General features: G+C 49.8%; 2 protein-coding genes across 7 annotated transcripts in view; one reads left to right on the top strand and one right to left on the bottom strand.

The window, feature by feature from the left end:
- SNX30 (sorting nexin family member 30) overlaps nt 1-9465 on the top strand; it is a 116219-nt gene extending 106754 nt beyond the window's left edge. For 3 of the 5 annotated variants that reach the window (XM_053204780.1, XM_053204782.1, XM_053204781.1), the window contains exons 8-10: nt 1240-1392; nt 2858-2913; nt 9267-9465. In XM_053204780.1, coding sequence (XP_053060755.1) covers nt 1240-1392; nt 2858-2913; nt 9267-9450 — 393 coding nt within the window. In that variant the 3' untranslated portion in view covers nt 9451-9465. Of the gene's footprint in view, nt 1-1239; nt 1393-2857; nt 6745-9266 lie in introns of those variants that run through there. The other 2 variants (XM_027034846.2, XM_027034847.2) reach the window with 2 other exon arrangements.
- Nucleotides 9466-12699: 3234 nt separating this feature from the next.
- SLC46A2 (solute carrier family 46 member 2) lies at nt 12700-22678 on the bottom strand. Of its 2 annotated transcripts, XM_027034849.2 has the most exons (4): nt 21318-22670; nt 19793-19876; nt 19225-19381; nt 13105-13273 (listed from the first exon to the last, which is right to left on the bottom strand). In XM_027034849.2, exons 1-4 carry the CDS (start codon nt 22447-22449, stop codon nt 13246-13248), a joined length of 1401 nt encoding a protein of 466 aa, XP_026890650.1. In that variant the 5' UTR covers nt 22450-22670; the 3' UTR covers nt 13105-13245. The 2 variants fall into 2 exon arrangements, with proteins under 2 accessions (XP_026890649.1, XP_026890650.1); XM_027034848.2 differs by lacking the exons at nt 19225-19381; nt 19793-19876 and having other exon boundaries at nt 12700-13273; nt 21318-22678.
- Between the last annotated feature and the right edge of the window lie 1562 nt (nt 22679-24240).

Genomic DNA, 24240 nt, shown 5'->3' with positions numbered 1-24240 from the left:
CCTTCTGCCTCACCCAAGCTCAGACCCCATGCCAGGCCAGCCTGAAACCTCCGCCCCTGGCTGCTCACGTTCCTTGCTCCCGCGTCTGCAGCCATCTCCACACGTTCTGTGCGGCCCTCGGCCCTTCTGGAAGCCCTGAATGTGTCCGGCTTCCTCAGCCTTTGCCTTCCCTTTATTGGTTTTTCTGGGTCTTCTACTTGCCTGTAAGGCCTGAGTATGAAACTTCCCAGGTTGGTAGGGATTGACCCCTCATGGCGCCCCACAGCTTGGAGACATTTGGGGTCACAGGCCTCAGCACTTACAATGTACAAGGCCTCATTTTTTTGTCCGGAAGCATCTGGCAGGTGGGCCTCTGACCCAGTTTTAGGTATGTTGGCCCCTTGGCAGCCCTCAGAGGCTTGTGGTGCTCTTGAGTGAGGAGAGGAGCCAGCTTTGTGCTTTGGGGACCAGAGTAGCCACAAGGCCCTCCGACTGTGTAGGATGGATGAACTCACCAGAGCAAAGCAAAAGTCTAAACTTCTTTAAATAAAAGTTGAAATTGCCTGCTATATTTTTCTTCATGTTTCAGATTCTTTCGACATGCATAAGTGATCTTTTTCCTATTTCCTCAGAATTAACCTAACTTTGACTCATCATTTTTGATTATCTGCTATCTGGGGGAGCAGAGACAGGTCTCTAGATTACTTGTAAAGTGAGGTTCAGAGGAGCAGTGGGCCAGTAATCTTACTACAATTAATTCTGTGATGAATGAGGGTAGGCATTATCAAATGTCACAAGTAAGGGAATAGCTCCTATGATACGGGAAAACCTTTTCTGGTTTCATTACAGGACCAAGGAGAATAGTAGGGCAATGCCCAATAAGTGCCATACATTTGCAAAATCTACACGCGTTTTTATATAGGGATGGGTAAAAAGGGGGAACCAAAGATATTGGACTCTGTATTGCAGTGTTTCTTCCTGTTTGTAAACAGGGGTGGGGGTGGGGTGTTTCCCCCATGAGTCTCTGCTGTGCTTGGATGGGTTCAAAGACTTGGGTCAGGATAGCACTTTTCGGAATTCCTTCTTAGACCTGAAAACCCAAGGCTCTGCCTTCAAATAAATGTCCCTCACCACCCCCCGCCGAGGAGGGAGTGTGTTTATGGCATTTAATGTAGTGATTTGGCCTCGTGCAAGAGAGCTCGAGGCATGAGTCACCAAGTTACACGTACAGAGCACCTCTTTAATGCACTCCCCTTCCAGGTGCCGGCAGATGTTGAGAAATGTCAGGATCGGATGGAGTGTTTCAACGCTGATCTGAAAGCCGACATGGAGCGGTGGCAGAGCAACAAGAGGCAGGACTTCCGGCAGCTGCTCATGGGAATGGCCGACAGGAACATCCAATACTACGAGAAGGTAATGAGTGTGCCGGCAAGACCCCAGCCCTCTCAGTGAGGAAGCACGTCTAATAGAGAGAGCCTGGGGCAAGGGCCTGCCCGAAATCCAGCAGCAGCCACCCCTGCGGGTCCTTGCCCCACTGTGCGAGATGCGGCGCCAGGTTTGGGAGCAGAGGCCCCCGTGGGGGTGCCCACAGGGCATTCACGTGCACACGCTGCTCACAGAAGTGGCAGTTCTCTTCTCCCTGGCCCTTTGGGCCTGGCGGCTAGCTGTGCCCCTGAGTCAGGAGGCCTGCAGTCTAGGGAGAGAGCAGGACCCAGAGGGCCCTGGGGTCTCTCACTGAAAGCAAGCTCCTTGAGGCTCCTGGGGCTCCCTTACGTGGGGTAGGGTCTGAGTCTAGTTTCTACTCCAACCTCAGAGTCACCAAGGAAGGAAGCATGGAGTAATTTTACCACTCCGCTCCCCAACTTGACCAAAGGATGCCTCTCTCCTCCTACCTGCTCAGAACTCCTTCCCAAATGACTCAGCACAAAGACCTGCTTCACCCCAAGCTCCTTCTGCACAAGGTCTTGTGTGGTTCTTCTGTTGTGCCCTTTATGCAAGAGATTGCTCAAAGGGAGGATCATTTTGCCAAGTAGGGTGCTCTCAGAGGAGAGTGCCAGTCTTTAGGTTCTTGGCCCTTCACAAGGATCTGGAATGAAAGGGGATTGCTGTAGTGGAAAGAATATCCGCTTTGGCCACTTACTAGCTGCGTGTCTTAGACAAGTTACGTAACCACTCTGGGTCTCATCTTCTCCATATGAAGTGTGTGTGTGTGTGAGAGAGAGAGAGAGAGATGAGGAATAATGATCCTACTGCATGGAGTTGTGAGGACTAGCAATAGTGAATGTAAGATACATGATGATGTTTGAATCCAAGGAAATGCAGTAAGTAGAGTTTCCTCCCCCTATATTCCCTGTTGGGAGATCTAAGAGTGGCCCGTTCAAGCAAAACATCTGAGGTCAGTAAGGAGGCGTGGGGTTTCCACCCACTCTGAATCAGGTGGCTGGCTCACATCACCATCATTTACATCCTTGTGCAAGTCCTACCCACACCTGGAGCAAGTCTTCCTCTTGGCTGAGGACCTAGAGCCTCCTGAGGGCTTGCAGCTTGCCATCTTTTCTGCTTTTTGAAGGGAAAGAATTTCTGCCAGCTGTGAGCTGTGTGGACGGTACATTAAGGCCTCATAGAGACCCCGCTGTCTTTCGTCTCAGAAATGGGGATGATATATTCAAAGCAAACACCGGCCACGTCCCCAGTTTCTAATAGTGATGGATAATCCACGTAGACCTCGGATGTTACATTATGTACGTACATTACTTAGACAAGACATGAGACAGAGGTCACCTGGTGGGACTAACGATAAAAGGGTAGCTCAGAGAAGAGTTAAGAACCTGATCCTAAAATCTGATGTTGCAAATGTGTGTGTGTGTTGTCATTTCAGTGCCTCATGGCATGGGAGTCGATTATTCCACTACTACAGGAGAAACCAGAGGCCAAGTAAGTTCCTTCTTGGGACCGAGACTCTTCTACCTACACAGGGCATGGCACCCCATACCAGGACATCCCTGTAGTGCCAGAGAGGTGGCACTGAGAAAACAGCCACAGAATCATCTCTCCTTTGTGTATTTCTCTCCCTTCCTGCCCCCCACCCACCTTTGTCTGACAGTGGTTCTCCGTTAGTATTTATTCCTTGGTGGAGTCTGTAAGGCTATAATCATCTCTCAGTGAAAGAAGCATACCTCCGTGTTGTGAAGGAGCCCATTAAATCTGGAACACTAAGATCTGCAGCTGAGGGACGAGACAACCCAGCTGACGTTCTGACATCTCATTACAGTCTCCTGTTTGGGGACAGCATGGTTGCCTGCGGTGGAAGAGAGCCCGGTTCTTGCTTTTCCAGGACACGAGGAAGGCGGGCACAGAGGGCAGCTCTCGTTTTCCACAGACACACGGGGACTCTGGAATTGACCTGTGTGGGCATCGACTTGTCTCAGCCTAGAAGGGGGTGTTGGCACCTCCACGGAAAGTCCTTAATGTACAGTGGCCTATAGCTGTGAGTGTGGCCTGCTGCCTGCTTGTGACGAGTGGCACCTCTTTTGTGGCTTCTGGTTCACATAGGACCATTTATATCAGCGTCTGTATGCGTCCGTGCCCAAATGAGCAAGCCAGTGTCCTTGTCCTCGTGCGATACCTCGGGGAACCGAGGGGGCAGTGCTCCCCAAACTTGTTTCTGATACTAGAATGCAGTAGATTGGAAACTGTTTTTTGTGTAAAATGGGGGGGGGGGGAGCATTTTTCTCTGTGAAGTTCTTCAGTGTTTTTCTTTTGCTTGTTCAGTGTCGTCAGAGCTGAGGCCCGTGGTGGGAAGTCCGTGTTGTCTGAGGTCAGAGTAGCTCCCAGTAACTGGGGTCAGTGGGCATACACTAGGCCCCATCTCCACGTCTGCTCTGTGCCGTCTGCCTTTACCTCACCCAGAACTCCCAATTTAGTGTCTCCTACCACGTCCACGGAGTGTTTGGGCGGCCTTTTGTTGAGAGGCTGGTGTGCTGTAGTGACACAGTGGAGGTTCTGGGAACTCCGTGTGCATGTTCCATATGAAGTGCTTTAACCCTCAATAGTCCCTGGTCGGAAAGAAAAGTCGGTACCTGGATGGGCCTCGAAGATGACAAGTGCTAACAGCGAGCCCTTTGCTTCTCGATAAGCTAAAACCTCTTCAACTTGTAGCCACGTTCCCCAGTGACCACTGGCTGCATCTCAAGTCTTCAAACCGACACGAAACCGACGAAGAGGATCTATCTTCCAACTCCTTTTCTTTCCTCCTGAAGTGAAGCTACCTATGCCACATTTGCGCTCTCCCGTCTGTGGCTCATCTCCCCGTAAAATGATCAACCTGAGCCTCAAAGAGGCAGTTAGTCTTCTTGTCGCGACGCAGCCAGGCCGAAGCGCTGGCGCACACGCGGGTTGTAACCTGCAGGTACCCGGCCGCGTGCAGCGTGTCGAGGTTCCTCCACCCCCTCGCGCCTGCGGCGTTGACCTTGGGTGGCCACTGCCGTGATGCCAGGGGTGCAGCACTAGGCCAGCGCAGAACAGTTCGGCTCTGTTTCATTCATGTTTTGAGGAAGTCACGGTTTCAGTTAGAACTTTTGTATCCGTCGGTACTTGCCTACACCGTCAGACCCCCTCACGCCGTTCTAAAATCCTGCGATGTGAATTTTTGTTTGGTACAATTAGAAGTGATTCATCAAAGCAGAAGGGTAAGGACAGGCCATCTAGCCCGAGTGGTGAGTCCGTGTTTCATGCTACCTCTAAGCCATCACGTTGGTGCGGGTATGGATGATGGACGTCTGGGTCCAAGCTGACAGCTTGCTGGTAGAACAGGGTGTATATCCACTAACGGGTTGACGGCCCTCTCTTGATATTTTGTGGAAGGCACTAGACTGACCCAGCAGCGAGCGCTCATCTGCAGGAACGTGCGAAGCCTTGCCTTGTGGAATGCGTGCTTTAAAAACGTTGTCCGGTGTCATGAGTGCTTGGAAAGAATCGTGGAGAGAGTTGATGGGAAGACCAGGATCTCATCTGCCGCTAGTTGCCAAAGCCCAGGAGCATTCCCGTGGAAAGTTTAGTTGGAAAAGAAGGCAACCCTTCAAAACAGTCATGGGGCTCCTCTCTGGGACATACGGGAAGGGAGTGGAGGGGGGACGCAGTCGTTCCTTACGTTATTGGAGGCAGAAGACTAGCTCGGAGGGGACTCGGGCATCTTGCGGCTTGTCTTTCTCCATTTGTTTGCCATGTGATGTTTCTGTGCTTTAAGACACCGGGGAGAGCTGGGACACTGACGCCAGAGCTGGGAGAACCAAAATATGTTCCAGGCTCCCCTGGAGAAATGGTCTTGCCCGAGAAGGGACGCTTGCCCCTTCCTTCAGGCTGGCGGCAGATGAGGTGAGGAGGCCCAGGAAGAAGGGACGGTAGGCAGTGAAGGAGGCTCCCCAGGCCTCCCCGACCCGCACGGCTCGTCCAGCCTCTGCGGGTCAGGAGTCCCAGGCATTTGCCCTTTCATCTCTGTGAGCATGAAGGGGATTCCCTGTGAGAAGTGTGACCGGAGACTTCTGTGCCAAAGACTGCCTCGTAGAGGCTTCGTCACCCCGTCCTTCTTGGCTCCACAAAGTCGTGGTGCTGAGATCACTGCCTCCTCTCTCATAGTTGTGTCCCAGGAGGCTTTTGCTTGGGGACACGCTTGACCTCAGGCAGACAGACTTGGACAGGTTTTGAGTCTTGGGCACATGGCAGCAGAATGCAGAGTGACGCCTATCAACTGCCTCTCGGGTGCGGGAAGTGAAGGGTTCATTCACCCAGGTTAAAAATCCAGGCTAAGGCAGAAGAGGAGAGAATTCCTAGAAACTGAGCAGATTTTAGAGATGCACTTGATGCTGAAGGGAGCATTTGTGCTTTGTGGCAGATATGGACACTGCGGTCTTCCTTATCATGTGGTGGATCCACAAGGGGATTCTAGGCTACTCTGCCCAAAGCCAAAACACCTCTGTTCTTCCTGAAGGAGGAGGGAACACGTTTCACAGCCAGGTTTGGGGTTGGGTTTTGTCCTTTAATAAGACTTACTAATGATTCCCAGTGACCTCAGATAAGTGCAATTATGGAGATGATTGGCTCGTATTTCACTGTGCTGCTCGTTGAACTCACCAGTCACCTTCCTTTAGGTGAAACAACAAAAGCCAGTACGACTCCGGGGGTCGTGGTGAATGTAACGTTAAGTTTGTCTTCATGCCAAATTTCAGCCACACCTGGAGCGTGTTCTACATGTTGTCGAATTAAATGTTTTACCAGTCGCCATCCACACGAGGGATTTAAATGCACGCTTGCTGCTCATTTCTCGTGAGGCCACCTTTGTTTTGAAGTGACAGGAAGTCCTGCTTTAGAGGAGGGCATGGTGACCTGACTGCCTGTCTGCAAGTGGAGTGTGTCTCTTGGGCCCGTAGGTGTCAGCCTGGGACACACCCAGGGTCCGAGTGACTTGGCCCTGCCGTCAAGAGCATTGACATCGCGGGCCCCTGGCTTTGTTTTCATGCCATTCATTACACTGCAGAGTAGTCCTTCTCTACCCTCTGCCCTGAGACAGGCAGGAGAGAGACATCGCCACAGCCTCCCGGGCCCATGTGGGCCTTGTCTGTTTGGATGTCGGGATGGGGTGACCTGGCCTCTCCTCGGGCTGCGCTGAAGGGTGCTCCCACTCAGGAGAGGCTGCCTGTGGTCAGGGCAGGGCACAGCAAGCCTGCGGCCCACTTCCTGGATGCCTACTGTCAAAGGCCCGTGGAAACTGAGTAACACTGCAGTCCATCCCCATTTACAAAACATTTTGGGAATTTGGCTTTGCCTTCTCACTTTCAAGATGGCAACAGATTGGACATGGCCTCTTATGTTTTCTCCATTCAGATGGCAGGTGGCATTTATCAGTAAATTCGAGTAAAATGTCATGATGTCCTGGGTCAGACTGACCTATCAAGCTGGGTGTGTTGGAGTTGTTCTCTGCTTCCTCATGGTTTTTTTTTTTTTTATTTAGTGCATAAACCAGGAACCTGATTTTTCATCAGCCCACCCAATAGGTGGTTAGCTTTCTGCTTTAAGCATGTCTGGCCTCCCTACAGTCGCCTGGATGAGAGCATGCACAGAGCTATCTGCATTAGGAAAGGTGGAGGAAAGGCCTTTGTCACGGGGAGTTTGATCGTTGTTTCTTAATCGTATGTTTGAATTGCATTCCGGGTCTGGCTGTCTAACCCTTTCTATGTGGCAGAAAAATATGTTCTTCAGGCAGTTTTTACTACTATAGATAGCCTGTAAATAAGTACTTTGGAAAAAAATAACAAACCAGTAAGATATTTGTCTTATATAGAAACATTCTGTGTGTTTAGCACTTGAAAATCAACAAATCCAGACTTTTAAAATTGCCACAGACTGTTGAAAGCCTAACTCTACTTTTTGAGAATTGTCAACACCTACTAATATGCCTTATTCTTCAACTAGTGTGTTTTAGATTCTGGATAGAAAGAATTTTTTAGAAACGTAATCAGTTGTTCAGCTTAAATGCTAGAGGTCTAACATAGCCAGTCCTCAGCCCTCTTAAAGAAATAAGAAAGTGAGGTTCATGATTAGGGCTGCCTTTTGGGAAGAGAAAGCTAAGTATTGCTATTGCCAAATGATATTTTTGATAATGTAAGGAAACACAGGGACCACTGAACCGTTTGTGTGTGTGTGTGTGTGTGTGTGTGTATTAAAGTGTGAAAGATTAACTTAGTGCCTTTTGGCACACTCTCGATTGTAGAGGATATATGGTATCAGCATTGACAAATCACGTAGATACAGAGAACTCTAGATTATGACAATATTAATGGTGTACCCCGATTCTGCGGAACAGTTTTTTAAAAGATAACTGGGGGCGGGGTGGGGGGCTCAGAGCAGCGTGTGTCAGATAGAAATTCTCCACAGGTTGAAATGCCAAAAACCTAAAACCCATTGATTCTTTAGTCCATTTTAATAGAGCTTTTACTATTAAAAACCAGTGACGGAGTATTGCAACTCGCATGTCCCTGGCAATGCCACCCCCTCACCAGGTGATTCTGGGCTTCCTGCATGCCAGGTCAGAGCAGGTCACACCTGTCCCCACCCCTGAGTAACAGGTTGTTCACAGTCTCAGACCAACCCTTCAGTCTCGATGGTACCGGAAGGAGAAAAGGGGGGTGGCTTTTTTCCGCAGTGTGGGAACGGGGAGGGGAAAGCAGATTGCCAACAAGATGAGAATCCGTATGACAAAAAGACACCTGTGTCAGCTGGGCCTTCGCCAAACAACAAACCAGCAGCTGTTAGCAGTCAGCACCACCACCTGGACACCCCTGAGGTCTGGTCCTGTCCCATAGGCACCCCCAACCATTGTACTTCCGTGTGCCTGATTCCTCGATGTCCGCGCATTGGGAATGCATTGAGAGATGATGTACATCTGATATATTTCCATAAAATAAACTGCCAGCAACCTTTCTAACTTGTATTTTAACTGTTGAAAAAGAGATTCAAAACTTTTGCTTAGGTCATGTCCAAAGTGTGGACTGTATTTCTTATTTTTAGAGGTCATTCTTCACATTTAAAATTTTAGAAGAACCCCTCCCCCCACCCAAGGTATTGATGAAGTCCTCCCTCCGTGTAAATGTGTTCTCTTCTCTCCATGCTGCCAATAAGCCAAATCAGAAGCTGTGAAAAAAAAAAAAAAATGTGCTCAAGAATGTGTGTGGACAAGAAAGTGATTTATTCCCAGGTCAAAGTCTCTGTTTCATGAAGCTACCAAACTTTAAAAAGAATGTCACCTTTTTCTTTTTTTCTTTGTTATGGAACCCAGAGATTGTAAAAAGGAAAAAAAAGTTTTGTTGCATTTTTTGATGCTGGCACGAGGTTTTTGTCCACTTTTTTTCATATATCTGTGTATAAAAAAACTCTGTCCATTGTTTACTATGAAATTAGTATTACATTTTGAGGTAAACAAAAGAATTTGTATTGCTTGTTAACTATTAGCTTGTAAATTTAAAAGGTTTCTTTACCTCAATTAACTTAAAGTAATGGACCAATAAACCTACGAATGATGCTTTCTTTACCTTGAATTGTGTTGTCATTTATAACACTTTACACGACAGGAAAACACGTGTGCCTTGTATTTTGTTTTCTTGTTTTCTCTAAAGAGGTATGAGTTTGCCTGCAAGAATCAGGATATACAGAGCAACAGGAAAAAGATATAAATAACCTATTTTTACTCTACTTCTCCGTAGATTTATCCTCAGTTTACCTTCTACACCCCACAGGTTGGCACCGATTTGGGGAAATGAAGAAACTACCTGGTGTCTGTTCACAACCACTGTGATTGGCGGGCAGCCTGGCAGCCAGCCCAGGTACTTTCATGAGGATTTTTTCCTACTCCATCCCATAGCAAAGCACAACATCTTCTCAGTCAGGACCAGTCATTTCCTGATTTTTTTTTTTTTTTAACTGCCCTGATGCTTTTAAAAAATCTGTTAGGCAAGAAGAAATGCCTGTGGTTCGTTAGGGTGTCAAGAGTGTGTTTCGAAGGGAGACTGGAATGCTCAGTTAATGACCCCAAAGTACTGGAAATGCACTTGAACTTACTGACAGTAGACATCACTAATCCAAGACTACAGTCATACACAATGAGGCAGCAAGGCGGGATAAGAGAGCTTTGGGATCAGATCTCAGCTTTTTCCACTCGTTACTTCTGTGGTTTTAGGCAAGTCCCATTTCTCTGAACTTCAGTATATTGATCTTTGCAATGAAGACGTGCTTTCCCTTGGTGGGTTGCTGATGGGTTTGGCGATAATGTATATATACAAAGCATCAACGTGTCTGCCAACGCTTAGATGACTGGACTGCTCTTACGGGAAGACTCTTCTATTACTTGTTTAGATATGGCCAACTTAAATGTCAAGCATTCCCATAACAATCCTTCCCGTTTGCTTTGTCAAATGAAAATTAAGGGGGGGGGGGTATATATTTCTCGTAACTGCTTTAAGAAGGTGATGGAGATAGTAGGCTGGTGGACTGTGGTCAGACTGAAGCCCTGGGGAACAGATGGGAATAGATCATAAACGTTGTGACAATGGGCAATAGGAAGGGTGATGAATTTAAGAGATTTCTGTGGTGAGGGGAGGGGATCAGAGATGAGACGGAGTTTTGAAGCCTGGGAGCAGGGAGATGACGTCATTAACTCACACGTGAAAACAATCAGGAGAAAAATGTAAAGGTTGGAGTAGCTTAGATGGTGAGGTGGGAGAATAATTTGGTTTGGAATTATGTTTGAGGAAATCCAGGTGGAGGTGTCGACCAGATTGTTGGAAAAAGTGTTCTGGAATCCCTGAGAGTAGACCAGATTACTCGGGAAACATACTAAGGACAGAGCTTTATGGGCCTCAAGAATTAAGGATGGGGGCGCCTGGGGGGAGGCTCAGTTGGTTAAGTGTCTGGCTATTGGTTTCGGCTCAGGTCATGATTTCCTGGTTTGTGGGTTTGAGCCTCAAGTCGGGCTTCACGCTGACAGCACTGAGGGATTCTCTCTCCCTCTCTCTCTCTTTGCCCCCCTCCCCAAAATAAATAAACTTAACAACAAAAACAAAAAAAATTAAGGATGCAGGAAGAGGAGGAGAGGGACTCAGGGAACATTCTTAAGAAGAGAAAGGCCCATAGATAACATTGGTTCTTAAGCTTGAGGGCTTGTGAAAACACCAATTGTTGGTCCCCACCTCTAGAGTTTGATTGGGGTGGAGCCAAATAATTTGCATCTCTAACAGGTTCCCTGGGGATACTGAAGCTGCTGGTTCAGAAACCACACTTTGAGAAGATCAAAGGGGTTAGAACCTCTGTTAGAAGAATTGGTGACCTGGGGCAAGTGGAGAAGGGTCAAAACTGCCACCTTAGTGACAAATTGAAAAGGAGCCAGTGCTGGGGCTTTGAGAGCCCAGCTCAGGTTAAAACCCACAAGCGTATGGTGGGTGAGTGTGAGCAAATAAGGACATGTTTCTGGATGCTCCAAGCCAGCTTTTCAGGAGCAGGAATGGAGCTGCCAATGATGAGATTCATCCGGGTTGGGGAGCCGATCAGGGGCTGGGACAGGAGGCAAGGAGCCAAGAGGAAGGAGCATAATCGGTGAGAATTTAGCAAGGTAAGCTTGGCCTTGAACTCCACTTCCCATCCCACCTCCGCCCATGTCGTCTGTCTCAGGGAGAGGCTCTGCCTTCTTCCTAGTTGCCTGAACCTCAAATCTGAGCATTCTTGCCTCCATCTGCCCCACCCTCTGCAGATCACCTGTCACCAACTCCTGCTGACCGCCAGTTCCCAAGGATTTCTCTAAGTCCCTCTACTGTTCTGCACCTTCACATCTTATCCAAAGTCAGTCCGCCATTGTCCGTCACCTGGGTTACTACCAGACTCTCTGCTCTTGTGTCCTTTCTGCAAGTCTTCTCTCTCCTTCTGCCCCTTCCTGCCCCAGTTCATTCTCAGGGATGCCAGGACGCATTCCGTACTCCTGCGTGAAATCTTCCACCAGCTATCCCTGTTACTTTAAAGAGAAACTTTCAGGGCGCCTGGGGTGGCTCAGTCGGCTAATCATCTTGACTTTGGCTCAGGCCATGATCCCATGGTTCATGAGTTTGAACCCCACATCGGGCTCTGTGCTGACAGCTTAGCCTGGAGCCTGCTTTGGATTCTCTGTCACCCTCTCTCTCTGCCCCTCCCCCTGTTGTCTCTCTCTCTCTCTCTCAAAAATAGATAAACATTAAACAAATTAAAGAGAAACTCTTTTTAAGGCTCTATATGTGTATTGTTGTTTCTCCCTACCACTCCAGTCTCCTGGTCTTGATTCTGTCCTTTTGGTACCTGTCCCTCCCCCCCTCTTTGCTCCCCTTATATTGAATTCCTATATCAAAAGACATTTTCACCTTCGGGCCTTCCAGCTTGTTATTTCTTCTGCCTCGACTGTCCCTTAACTTCTGGCCTTGGTGACTCCTTATCCTTCCAGGGTTACCGTAGTCCACTTCTTCTGAGAAGCCTTCCCTGCTCTCCTAAACCTGGTTAGATGCTCCCTTATGCTACCATTTATTATAGGATATGTGGTTGCCAGCTGTTCTGTCGGTTTCACCTGCTGGACAGAACATTCTGTCAGGGCATGAGCAGTCACGTGCTTGCCGTATCTCAGCACCTAGCATGGTGCCGGGACCTTAGAAGACATGCCAGAAAGGCTTGTTTATTCCCTGCAAGAGATCAGAGGTGTAAACTCTCTGAGCCCAAACGCTTGGAGCTTGAAATGCATTCCCTAGCTTTAAGTTTTACCCCAGTATAAGAATGCCATGCCTGTAGTTATAGAGGGAGGCTGGCCGGGGAAGAACGATTCACACGCATACAGTAAATGTTGATTTTATTTGGAGGTGAGACTGTTTTTCTATGTGTAAGTAAAATAGTCTGTAAAAATAGGTACCTCAAAATAAGACGGCTCTTGGCCTATCTCCTCTGCCCTCTCTCTCCACACCGCCCACTTTGGGAAGAAGTATTGTTGACTGAAAATATGCCATGTAATAGTCACTAAAGAAAGTCGTTTGATATTTGCTTCTTAAAAACAACAGTAATGACGGCAGTAAAACTACCCTGAAGCCAAGAGCCTCAGCCCCAAATCTCTCCTGAGTGTTCACAGCTAACAAGGCCTCAGGGAAGAAAGCTAAGTTTTTTTCAAGGTTTTATTTTAATTAAAAAATATATATATATTGGCTGATGTTCACTGTTGGGAGTTCTTACAAAGCATCCCCTCTGCGCTCCCTCTAGGCTGTTGAAAATGCATGCTTCGGCTTGAGTTTTCCTGGGGGACCCCCAGCACGGCACCCAGGTGACTAGTTAGTGGTACCTTAGAGCCAACTCCTGGAAGAAAAGGGGCTGCTGTCTGAAGCCCTTTATGCGTGTCGTGTGACTGCGCACGGCCCCCTGCATCTAACCCTTGGAAGTTCACCCTCTACTGTCCCCAGAACCTAACCTCTGACAGGGACGTCTGAAAGCTGAGAAAGTTCTATCACCAAGAAAGTGCTTTTCCCCACCAGCCAGGGACCCCTGAGCCAGAGCAGCTCATGCCCAAGCCAACTCCGGCTGGAACCTGGGGTTTTGGAGCAGTGGCTTGCTTTGGTCACCAGCACCCAGTCCCTTCTTTTGACTTCGAAAGAAGCCATTGCTGGTATTTTCGGCTCCCGTCGGTCAGCACCTTCATTTCTCTGCGATGTCTCCATATTGCAGTCATGAGGCTTGTTTGTAGGCCACGATGCTGTAAGAATTACAAGACAAACAGTTGGAATGGGGCAAAGGGTGTGCCTTTTCCTTCCCACCAATGGCCGCCTTTTTTATCACCGATAGACTGAGAGGCTCTGACCATTGTCCCCAGAATGTTGTTCTGAGTGGAGAGATGGCCCATTCCAGCCCTATAATATCTCAAGCCCTTTGCATCTACATTTTCCTTTTCCTGAAATCTCTCTCCATCTCACTACTGCCTGATGAACTCCCACGTGTATTTCAAGATCAAAATTGGGCTAATCCAAGCAGAATTCGCTGCCTCATCTTCTGTCCTTCCATAGCCCCTTTATCTGTTCCATAAATTCTCATTACATTGTTTTCAAATATTTGTAAAAAAAAAAAAAAAAAAAAGGGAGGCCTGGGAATTAGGAGCTCTGACTTGAAGTCTCGGATCTGTATGACCTTTGGCATGTCCTTCCACCTCTGGGATCCTCGGTTTTCTCATGAGCAACCTTTCTAGGAACCTCAGTTTCTAGGCTACAGCAACCTCTTCCTGGCTGATGGTCAACACCTGGAAGCCACTGGATGGGGTGCCAACTTAAGTCCAAACCTTCTAAGGGAAAGCTTTGTGGGAACTTCCAAAATCTCTGATGTCCCACCTTCCATGAGTCCCAGAGCTCTACAGGGAGGAACACGCACTGTACTTGAGACAAAACTCATTGTATTAAAGAGCTGGCAGGAAAGTCCAGATGTGGGCCGACACCAGGTCGCAGCCCTGCCTCTGCGGCTGACCCCCACTGTAGACCCCAGTAGCAAAGCCAGGTGGTGATGGCCAGCCACTGCGTTCATGGTCAGCCGACAGGCAGCTCTGGGATACGGATGGCCAGCAATGCTGGCTAGTAGGTGCCACACCCTTCCAACAGATCGTTCATTAAACAAATACTTTTTGAGTACTTCTTACAGGCCAGGCTCTCTGCTGGACACAGATGATATGTGCTGAGCCAAACGGCCATGGTTCCTCCCCTCAGGGAGCCTACAGTCTGGTGGGCAAGCGTATGAAAAGATAACCCCTAACCGTCAACTATCAGGCTATGAAGGAAAATGGAGGAAGCTTTGGGAGCATATGATAAAAGGACCTAATTTAGATTAAGAAAGGGATTTGTCTCAAAAGCTTTTTGAGAAAATGCTGCTTAAGACCACATCTAGTTGGGTTAAGAAGGAGGCATGGGCGCAGAAGGGGGAAGAGCATGAGGGGTGGCTCCTGGGGCTGATAGCTGGGGTCGCGGAGGGTGGTTAGTGACAGAAACAGAAATTACGGAGGTTGGCAAAGCCAGGTTACAGAGGACCTTGTGGTCCATGGGAAGACATTGGGTTTGTATCCTAACAGCGGTGAGAGCCAAGAGCAGAGCTTTGAGCAGGCGATGATGTGATCTGTTTAAACACTTGAAGGAAATTGCTCTGGGCACCTGGTGGAGAGAGGATGGGAGGGAACAAGAGTGGACATGGGAGGAATGGTCCAGAGGCTAATCCAGTCGTTCAAGTGCTCTGGCCTAGGGGTGGTAGCAGTAGTGATTTAAAAAAAAAAAAAAAAAAGGATGAATTTGAGGACCGTTTTGAAGGTAGAGTCAGTGAGGCCTGACGGATTGGAGGTGTGGGAGGTGAAGTTGAGGGCAGACTTCGGTGACGGTTCCTCCCCCGGGTGAGTGGCGGTGCCGTTTAGAGAGGCGGCAAAGGCTGGAGGGGGAGCAGGCGCAGGAAGGCGTCAAGAACCCAATTTTGGAAACTCAGGTGGTAATTTGAAGTCTTGAAAGTGCTTTAGATTGCTTTGAGAGAGCATATGAAGCGAGAACCCAGAGCAGAGCCCCAAAGAATCTTCCATTTGGAGGTGTGTAGAGAAGAAGTGATGAGGTGCTGAGAAAGCCCAGTGACGGCCAAGAGTGAGCACGGGTGCTGGGGCCACGGAGAAATCACGTGGGGTGAGATGAGGGCTGAGCGAGTCCACTGGATCCAGCTTTGAAGAGTGGTCGGCGGCCCTAGTTGAGAAGAGCGCTGCTGGTCGAGGGGGGACCTCGGACGTCTGGGCTGAGAAGTGAGTGGGCGGTGAGGACGCAGGCAGCAGGTGCACACGAGCCTTTGCAGAAGCTGACCGTGAGGAGGAGGTTGGGGAGAGAGAGGGTGGCCGCTCGCGTGTTCGTTCCGGTAAGAATTCAGGAGAGCGCAGCTAGCCCGCGGAGGGAGCTCTCTAAGGAGACGGCACAGGTGGCACCCTGGCACCTGGTGACCCTACTAAGAAGCAGTGCAGTGTAGAGGATCAGAGACTGCCTGCGTTCAAATCCTGTCTCTGCCACTTACGGGCTCTGAACCTTTGGCAAGTTACGTGATACCTCAGCGCCTCTGTATCCTTATTTGCAAAACAGTAATAGTAATTACGTCAGAGGGCTTTGGGGGAAGATTAAATTTATTAAAACATTTTAGGTAGTAGCTGGCACATGATAAGAGCTAGTTACAGGGTTGCTATTATTATTACTAAGAAACAGGTGGGGAGGGAGGAGAGGGATAGAGTGGCAAGTGGGTTGAGGATGGGCAGAGCCAGAAAGTTCTTTCTTCAGCATCTCCCAACTGCAAGAAGAGCAAGAGGGTGGGGCGCCTGGGTGGCTCAGTAGGTTGTTCATCTGACTTCGGACAGGTCATGATCTTGCAGTCCGTGGGTTTGAGCTCCGCGTCGGAGCTGACAGCTCAGAGCCTGGAGCCTGCTTTGGATTCTGTGGCTCCCTCACTCTCTGCCCCTCCCCCACTTGTGCTTTGTCTCTCAAAAAAGAAATAAACATTAAAAAAAAAAAAAGAGGAGCAAGCAGGAGAGGGCAGGTTCTCACAGTCACGTGAAATGGGCTCACTCTGGTACCAGGCAGGCCTGGGTCACGGTCCCTTCTGGCAAGCAGGCTGTTGGCAGCTCTGACCCAGGGACCCCTCCTCCCCGCCTTCTGCCTCCACTGTGTCCTCTGCCTCCCTGCTCTGACATGCCTTCCTGGGCTTTTATGTCATTGGAACGTAGCTTTTCTTTCTGTGGTTAGAAAGCTCTACTGGTTTTCCCTGTCGCTGTCACTTGATGATTGATGGTTCAGCCTTGGCCTCTTCTAGCTGTAAGAGTTTTTCAGGATCTGGTTTATTTAGTGACTTCACGGAAGGGAAAGGTAATGGAAACACTCCCTTTATACCAGAGTCCTCAATCTTGGTTGTATATTCGAATAACCCGGAGAGCTTTTAAAAAGGCCTGGGCCCAGGCTGCTCTCCCGATCAACCGAGTCAGAATCTCTGGGGGTGGGATCCAGACATCAGTGATTTTTTCAGCCTTTCTAGGTGATTCCAGCATACAGCGAATGAGGCTTTATTTGCACATGTGTCTCTTTACTGCTGAATGGCCACAAGACAGGGAAATAATTAGCAATTACTTAACGTGCCTCATTCACACAAGCACTCAAGTACTTACTCGACTGATACAAGATTCTGTCCCTGCATCTGTGATATAAGACTCTGTGCACGGCAAGTATGGCCAAGTCCAAGTGCGTGTTACACAGCGCACTGGGGTGAGACGTTCAAGGGCGGCCCACCTCCTTCATGTGCCCTGAAGTCTCTTAACAAAGGCACAGGATCCCACTTAGTACGCACGCGAAGCAACGAAACTGTGGGAAGGAAAACGACTGGTGCGATTTTCTCATGGCTTTCATTCGTTCGTTTATATCTCTAGCTGTGCCACCCATTAGTCAGACTGGTTTTCTTTTGTTTTCCTTTGTTTGTTTGTTTAGGTTAATGAGAATATTTCACCCGTGTGCCAAATAGGGCTGGGTAAACTTCCAAGTGGCACAGCTACTAATCCATTACTCACCTGGACAAAAAACTGGGGCTCCTGACAGATTTGCATTGCGCGCTAAGTCTTGGTAGCTAAGCCCAACCCATTCAGCCAAGACTCGCATGAAAATAGGGGCACAGGAAAAGGCCTAAGGGCTGGGCAGTCTGAGGACAGGTCTGGCTCAGTCCCACACCTTGAAAAAATGAGAACTGGGCCAAGAAGGCCCTCATAATCATGCCGCTGCTTACACAGATTCTCAGCTGCTTGCCTGCCTTCCTTCCTCCCTTCCTTCCTTCCCTCCATCCCTCCCTCCCTCCTTCCCTTCCTTCACTTCAAATCTTTCTTTTCTCAACTACGAAATAGAGCAAAGAGCCTTCATTATTGATGGCTTCTGTCTAAGGAGGCTCAACCTTCTATGTAGGCAGGGACCTACATTATGATGTGATGTGAGAATTCCAACAAGGGTCTTCCCCCCATCCACTTCCCACTTCTTTCAACCTGCCTTCGGTTATTTTCTATTCTGCTGCCTGTAATGCCACCATTATTGATGTGTAGACTTCTCTGTGCTAACAGGCAGACCCTTTAAAAATGCAAATCTTTGGGGCGCCTGGGTAGGTCAGTAGGTTAAGCTTAAGCGTCCGACTTCAGCTCAGGTCATGACCTCACAGTCTGAGTTCGAGCCCCTCGTCGTGCTCTGTGCTGACAGCTCGGAGCCTGGAGCCTGCTTCCGATTCTGTGTCTCCCTCTCTCTCTGCCACTTCCCTGCTTGCTCTCTGTCTCTCTCGCTCTCAAAAATAATAGACATTAAAAAAAATTAAAAAATTAAATAAAACAAAATGCAAATCTTTATCAAATCCCTCACATGTTATGGTGGGTAGGTTTATTGTATTCCTTTCTCCTCTGGTGGGAGTGATACAAGCCTGAGAGGACCTCACTAAATGAGAAGGGGTAAACAGGCCTAAACAGGTTGAAGCTGTGTGCTGTCTAATGTAGCAGTCACTAGCTATGCCAGCCGCTCAACACCTGAAATGTGTTCAACCTGGGTCCAAACTGAGATGTGCCATCAGCATAAAACACGTACCAGATTCAGAGACTTAGTTAAAAAACAAAAAAACAAAAAAACAACTCATTAATTTTGTAAATTGATGACATGTTGGAGTGGTATTTTGGATATGCTGGGTCAAGTCCAATGTGTTACTAAAATTAATTTCACCCGTCTTCCCATTTTTAAACGTTACGAGACTGTTTAAGATCACATACATGGCTTGCTCTTAGGACTCACGCTGGACAGGGCTGGTCAAAGACCATCTTGGTGATGTCCTAGGCTAGTGCTCTTACCGTGGAACCAGACTGCCTCTCTCTCTCTTTTTTTTTTTAACGTTTATTTATTTTTGAGACAGAGAGAGACACAGCATGAACAGGGGAGGGGCAGAGAGAGAGGGAGACACAGAATCGGAAGCAGGCTCCAGGCTCTGAGCCATCAGCCCAGAGCCCGACGCGGGGCTCGAACTCGCAGACTGCGAGATCGTGACCTGAGCTGAAGTCGGACGCTTAACCAACTGAGCCACCCAGGCGCCCCGCAGACTGCCTCTCTTGGGCTTCTCCAGCCTTCCTCCTGCTTGTTATCTCCCTGACCTGAGTGTTCTTATTTTACAAATGAGACGACTCCCCCACAGAGATCAAAGGAATTGCTCAAGTCCTACCAGGAGCTCCCACAGTCCAGGGGCATGTGAGATTCCAGGGCACTGCCAGGTGCCCAGCCCTTGGAGGGCATGGAGAGAATACTAGGAAGTGAGGCAGGATGATTCTCCTCTAAAAGGACCTCAGAAAAGACGTTGGAGTGGTTCAAGAGGATATCTAATCCCAGCCTCTAATCAAAAGGAAGTATAAAACTGCCAGGAAGTAACCAGCTGATTGTGGCCCTCTATTCATTATTTACGAGTTCGGGGTTTTCCCAGATTGGCAGATTATTAGCTTGGGAGAACAGGAGGACTTCTTATTTATGGGAGAGCCCCCTCAGAACCCACTGCATAAATGCTGCAAATAAATAATTCTTTATGATAATAGACTGGAGAGGGTCCAAGAGGCCCTGACCTAAGCCCAAAAGCCCCAGTCCAAACCAGACTCTCCTTTCTTACCCAATCGGGATGATGGCCAGGAAGGAGAGAAAGGAGGAGAGAGCAAAACAGGTGCCCACGAACTTCTCCATGGTGAGCTGATAGATCTTGTTGTACACCGTGGACGTCACCACCCCAGTCAGAGCCAGGGACAGCTGCAGGATGACGAACACCTTTCCTGTGGAAGGGACAGAGGTTACCAAGAAGATATGTTGCTGTCCCTTCCATTTTAGCTGCTAGCCGAGTCTCTAGGGAGCTCTCAGGAGACTCCGCATCCTTCCCAGGGCCGCCTCTCAGTCTTGGCTCGTTCCAGCGGGACTCCTGGCTCCGTCGGCTGCATCTTCCTGCAGCCTGCGGGTAGCAGTGTCCTCCTTTGACGGTGGCTTTTCAGTGACCGACTTTCTGAGTCTCTCCCATCCTCCTGTTTTCACCCCCTCTGCTCTAATGGACACCGGAGTGTTCCTAGAGTATTCAAGGCTGCTTCTGGCACCGTCTCATGGGCCTTTTGCAAGTCCGAACCCTATGCCTCAAGCCAAGCAGCTCTGAAACCGGCCAGGCAGAGAACTTCTGAGAGATTCCTTTCACTCACCATAAGAGGAGTCCTTTATGAGTTTGGACATTGCCGATCGGATGGTTGTGACGGGGATGAGAGCGAACAGCATGACAGCTCGAGCTGGAAAGAAATCACAAGAGAACACTCCTTGTCATGCTCAGGCTTGGCCAAGGAGTCAATCGGAAAAAGCAAAAGCCTCACCAGGAACCTCCCCCTCTCCCCACAATCCCCACAGGCTTGCCCCGCAGGGAGTCGTTTCTCCGCCTGCAGGCTGACACCCTCTCCGGGGCGGGCTGAGCCCCTGATCTCTGACGGTGCCATAGATGCCGCAGACCCATCTGCGAGGTGGCAGGGCACAGCTGGCACGGTGACGGGTAGTGAAGGGTGTCTTCGTCGGCAGAGTTACGTGGCATCTAGGGAAGTAGAGCTGATGTCACGGGAGTGACTTTAGGCTCCTCTCCTTGTCCCTGGGACAGAGGTGTCTTCTGTCGCCATTCATGAAGCCCTCTGGTAGACAGTGCCAGGAACTTTGGCAAACTGCATCCAGGAGTGTATAGCACACGTACAGCCGCCACCACCTTTCCTTCTCACATGCCTTATTCCTAATCCCAATGTGCTGTGTGTTTAAGTGTGGGGGGGGAGGGGGGGACAAAGGTAGAGGTGGTGGGAGGGGAAGGGGAGAGGGGTACTCTGGCTTTTGCACGTGGCCCGTTTATCTGGGAGTCGGCCAAACCTAAGTTGCCATTTTGTTAGGTATCTTCTGAGATGTGTGACCTCAGCCAAGGGAGAGCCTCTGATAACCGTGTAGAGTTGTTTTTTTCTAATGTGTTAGCCACTGGCCACGTGTGACTATATGAGTTAATTAAAATCAAATCAAGTCAAATTGAAAACTCTGGTCCTCAGTTGTGCCAGCCCCATTTCAAGTGCTCAATAGCCACACATGGCGTGCGGCTGCTTTTATCAGACAGACCAGATTTAGGACATTTCTATCAGTGTAGAAAGTTCTATTCCAACATTGGTCTAAAGAGCTCTCTGCTTGTGGTTGTCCGACCTGTGTCCTCAGGTGGAAACTTCATTCTGCTTCCTTGAAAGAATTTATTACATTGGTTGTGGAAGGCATTTGTGCCTTTTTTTTATCCATTTTTGAATAGCCCATGCTTGGCCCCAAATGACTTTAATTAAGGGACCTTTTCAGCCTGATTACCTTAATGTTTTATCCCTTTAAAATTGGAGAGAAGAAATCCAACCCCGTCTCCAAAGGCCAACCTGAAACCTTCCCTCCTGACCACAGGCCCCACCGACCAACCTCCGCTGACCTCCTAGAGCCACAGGCATCACTCTGAGGCCACTTCGGCGGGTAACACAGATGGCCCAGTAGACAGTACAACTCAGATGAACTCAACTGCACAGGATCCTGACTCCCTCGTAACTTCCTAGGCAGGGGGTATGGTCTCTGCTGCTGAGCCAGAGACACCCAGACCACAGCATCCCTGGTGTCGGCCCCACGACTCAAGGGGCCGGCCGTGCCCTCGTCCTGCCTCCCCGAGAATGCCAGACTCACCGATGTAGAACATGTATGTCTCTTTCACGAAAGCCAAGAGGAGGGCTCCCGACCCAAAGGAGACCATCCCAATCACGATCATAGTGGTGTCCTGGAAGCAGCGGGAGAAGAGCAGGACGCCCAGGAAGCTGGTGATGAAGATGGTGTACCCGGCTGCCATACCATAGCCCACCTGCACTTGATTCCACCTGAGAGGCTCCCTGAGCACAAAAAGGGGCATCACGTCCACGGTGCCCACCACTGCCAGGTCATATATGACGGCACCCACAAAGAGCAGGGCGATGACAGTCTTTTTGGCCACTGCTTTCCCGGGAGATGGAGGGTACCCCTCCACATCCTGCTTGTCTGACTGATCGGGATCCAGGGTACGATACGTGCCAATTGTGCCTGACACCGTATCCACAGCGGGGAGTGCCGTCCTGGGACTGGCCGTCGACTCGGGGACCTTCAGTACCAAGAGGCTGTATACAAGTGCAAAAGTGGCACAGCTCACGCTGCAGGCCGTCAGCACCAGGCCCTGCCCCGAGTGGTGCCCAGTCATCTGCTTGAAGAGGTGCCCCGAGGCCATGCTCCCGCAGAATCCCGCCAGGCCCAGGATCAGGTCGAGGAGGATGAGGCGCAGGGAGCGGCGGTCCTCGGAGGAGCCGAGGGATCCCAGGGCCATGACGCCCGACCAGAAGGCGGAGAAGCCGCCGCACAGCCCGTTCAGCGCCGCCGCCCCATATAGCACCTCCACGGGCCAGTCCAGCAACACCTTGAGCAGCAGCCCCAGGCGGGAGAGCAGAAAGCCCAGCAGGGACACGCAGATGGAGATCTTGCGGTGGTAGCGGTCGCTGAGCCAGCCCAGCCCGTAGGCGGACAGCAGGGGCGTCAGGCCCGCCACCAGGTTGTAGACGATGTAGAAGTTGGAGATGGCCCTCTGCTGTTCGTCCTCCAGAGCGTCCCGGGGCGACGGGCTGGCGCTGTGGTTGGAGGAGGCCCCGGCTCCGAAGGACGCCTTCACCACGAGGAGCAGACCCGCCTCGTAGAGGGAGGCGGCCACCTGCGTGGACGCCACCACGGGCTCGATCAAGGTCCTCACCCGGAGGCGAGGCAGGGGGCCGCTCCACGGGCAGGTGGCCTCGGGGCCCATGAGGGCTCTCGGAGACGGGCCGGAACGGCTGGCCGGACTCGGTGCGAGCGCGACTGTGCGCCGTGCTCCCGGGTGCGCGCGGGTCGGGGCCAAGCCGGGCGCGTGTGACAGCGGCCGACCCTGTGCCGGTGACCCCCGGGCACGGCCACTCCTCCCGGCCTTTTAAGGCCGCGCCCCGCCCCCGCCGGCCGAGCAGGGCTAGCGGCCGCCCAGGAAGCCGGGCGCCGGGGAGCGCACCGCCCGTTTCGGCCCCCCGCGTCGCCGCCCTCCGGTCGCCGCGTCACGCTGCTCCGGCGAGCGCGGCCGCCTGACGAGGGCCGATTGCCCCACAGCCAGGCGTGCCCCGACCTTCCCCTAGCTTGTCCCGGCGGCCGGGGCTGAGACCCTCCCCCCCACTGCAGGGAGCAAGATTCCACTGTTCCTGGAGGGCAGGTCTGGGCGCGTGGTCGGGAGGGCCTAGGATTCTGCCTGGGCCCGGGGCTTCGGTGTGAGGTTTCATTTTATTGGGTTTAAAAGCAACAGGGGACCCGTGTTGCTTGCTGTAGGGATCTGGGTAGCAAGACTTTGAGAGAAGCGCCACTATCTCTTTGAGATGTTGATTGCAGCTCTTTTGGATGAAAACCCAGCAGTGGGATCCCACGATCATAGGGTCGGTCTAGTTTTAATTTTTTGAGGAACTCCCATGCTATTTTCCATAGAAGCTGCACCGTTCTGCATTCCCACCAACAGTGGACAAGGCTTCCAATTTCTCACACCCTCACTAATACTTGTTGTCTTGTTATCTTCTTTCTTTTTTTAGTGATAGGATAACCATCCAGACAGGTGTGAGCGATTTCTCGTTGTGGTTTTGATTTGCATTTCTCTGATGATGAGTGATGTTGAATATGTTTTCATGCTGGTTGGCCACCTGTGTGTCTTTGGAGAACTATCTATTCAGGTCATTAACTCATTTTCAATGGGCTAATAACCCAACTAATAATTGGGCTATTAGTTTGTTTTTGTTTTTGTTCTTACAATTAAATTGTAGGTGTTCTCTATATATTCTGGAGATTAGCCTCTTATCAGTTGGAAAGTGTGCAATATTTTCTCCCATTTTGTGGGTTGTGTTTCACTCTGATGTTTCCTTTGCTGTGTAGAAGCTTTTTAGTTTGATGGAGTCCCACTTGTTTATTTTCAGGATCTCGAAGAGATGTCCGTACTCCTGTGTTCACTGCAGTATTGCTCACAATAGCCAAGATGTGGAAATAACCTGAATGTCCACCGATGGATGAATGGATAAACAAAATGTGATATGTGTGCATACAATGGAATACTATTCAGCCTTTAAAAAGAAGGAAATTGTGCAATTGGTGACATTTATGAAACTTGAGGACATTATGCTAAGTGAAATAAGCAGGTCATAGAAAAACAAATACTGCGTGATGTCACTTACATGAGGTATCTAAAATAGTCAAATTCATAGAGTCAAAGAGTGGAATGGTGGTTTCAGAGGTGGAGGAATCACTAATCAATGGCATAAAGTTTCTGTTAAGCAAATAAAGAATCTCCAGAGGTCTGCTGTACAACATTGTACAATATGTTATATACTTAAAAGTTTGTTAAAACTCTCGTGTTAAGTGTTCTTACCACAATTAACAAGCAAGCAAGCAAGCAAACAAACAAAAAATCCAAACAAACAAAACCTCAGGAGAAGCTAGGCTCAGCCCTTTGACCAAGCCAAAGGCCTCTGGGAGAACAATCCCGCTTCGAGTGCCTGCACTGGCGGGCCTGGAGTTAGCATGTGCCCCAGCC

Source organism: Acinonyx jubatus, chromosome D4 (assembly GCF_027475565.1).
Source record: "Acinonyx jubatus isolate Ajub_Pintada_27869175 chromosome D4, VMU_Ajub_asm_v1.0, whole genome shotgun sequence".
Lineage (NCBI taxonomy): Eukaryota > Metazoa > Chordata > Mammalia > Carnivora > Felidae > Acinonyx > Acinonyx jubatus.
Note: the sequence above shows the minus strand (reverse complement) of the source record. Positions and strands in the feature narration are given on the sequence as shown.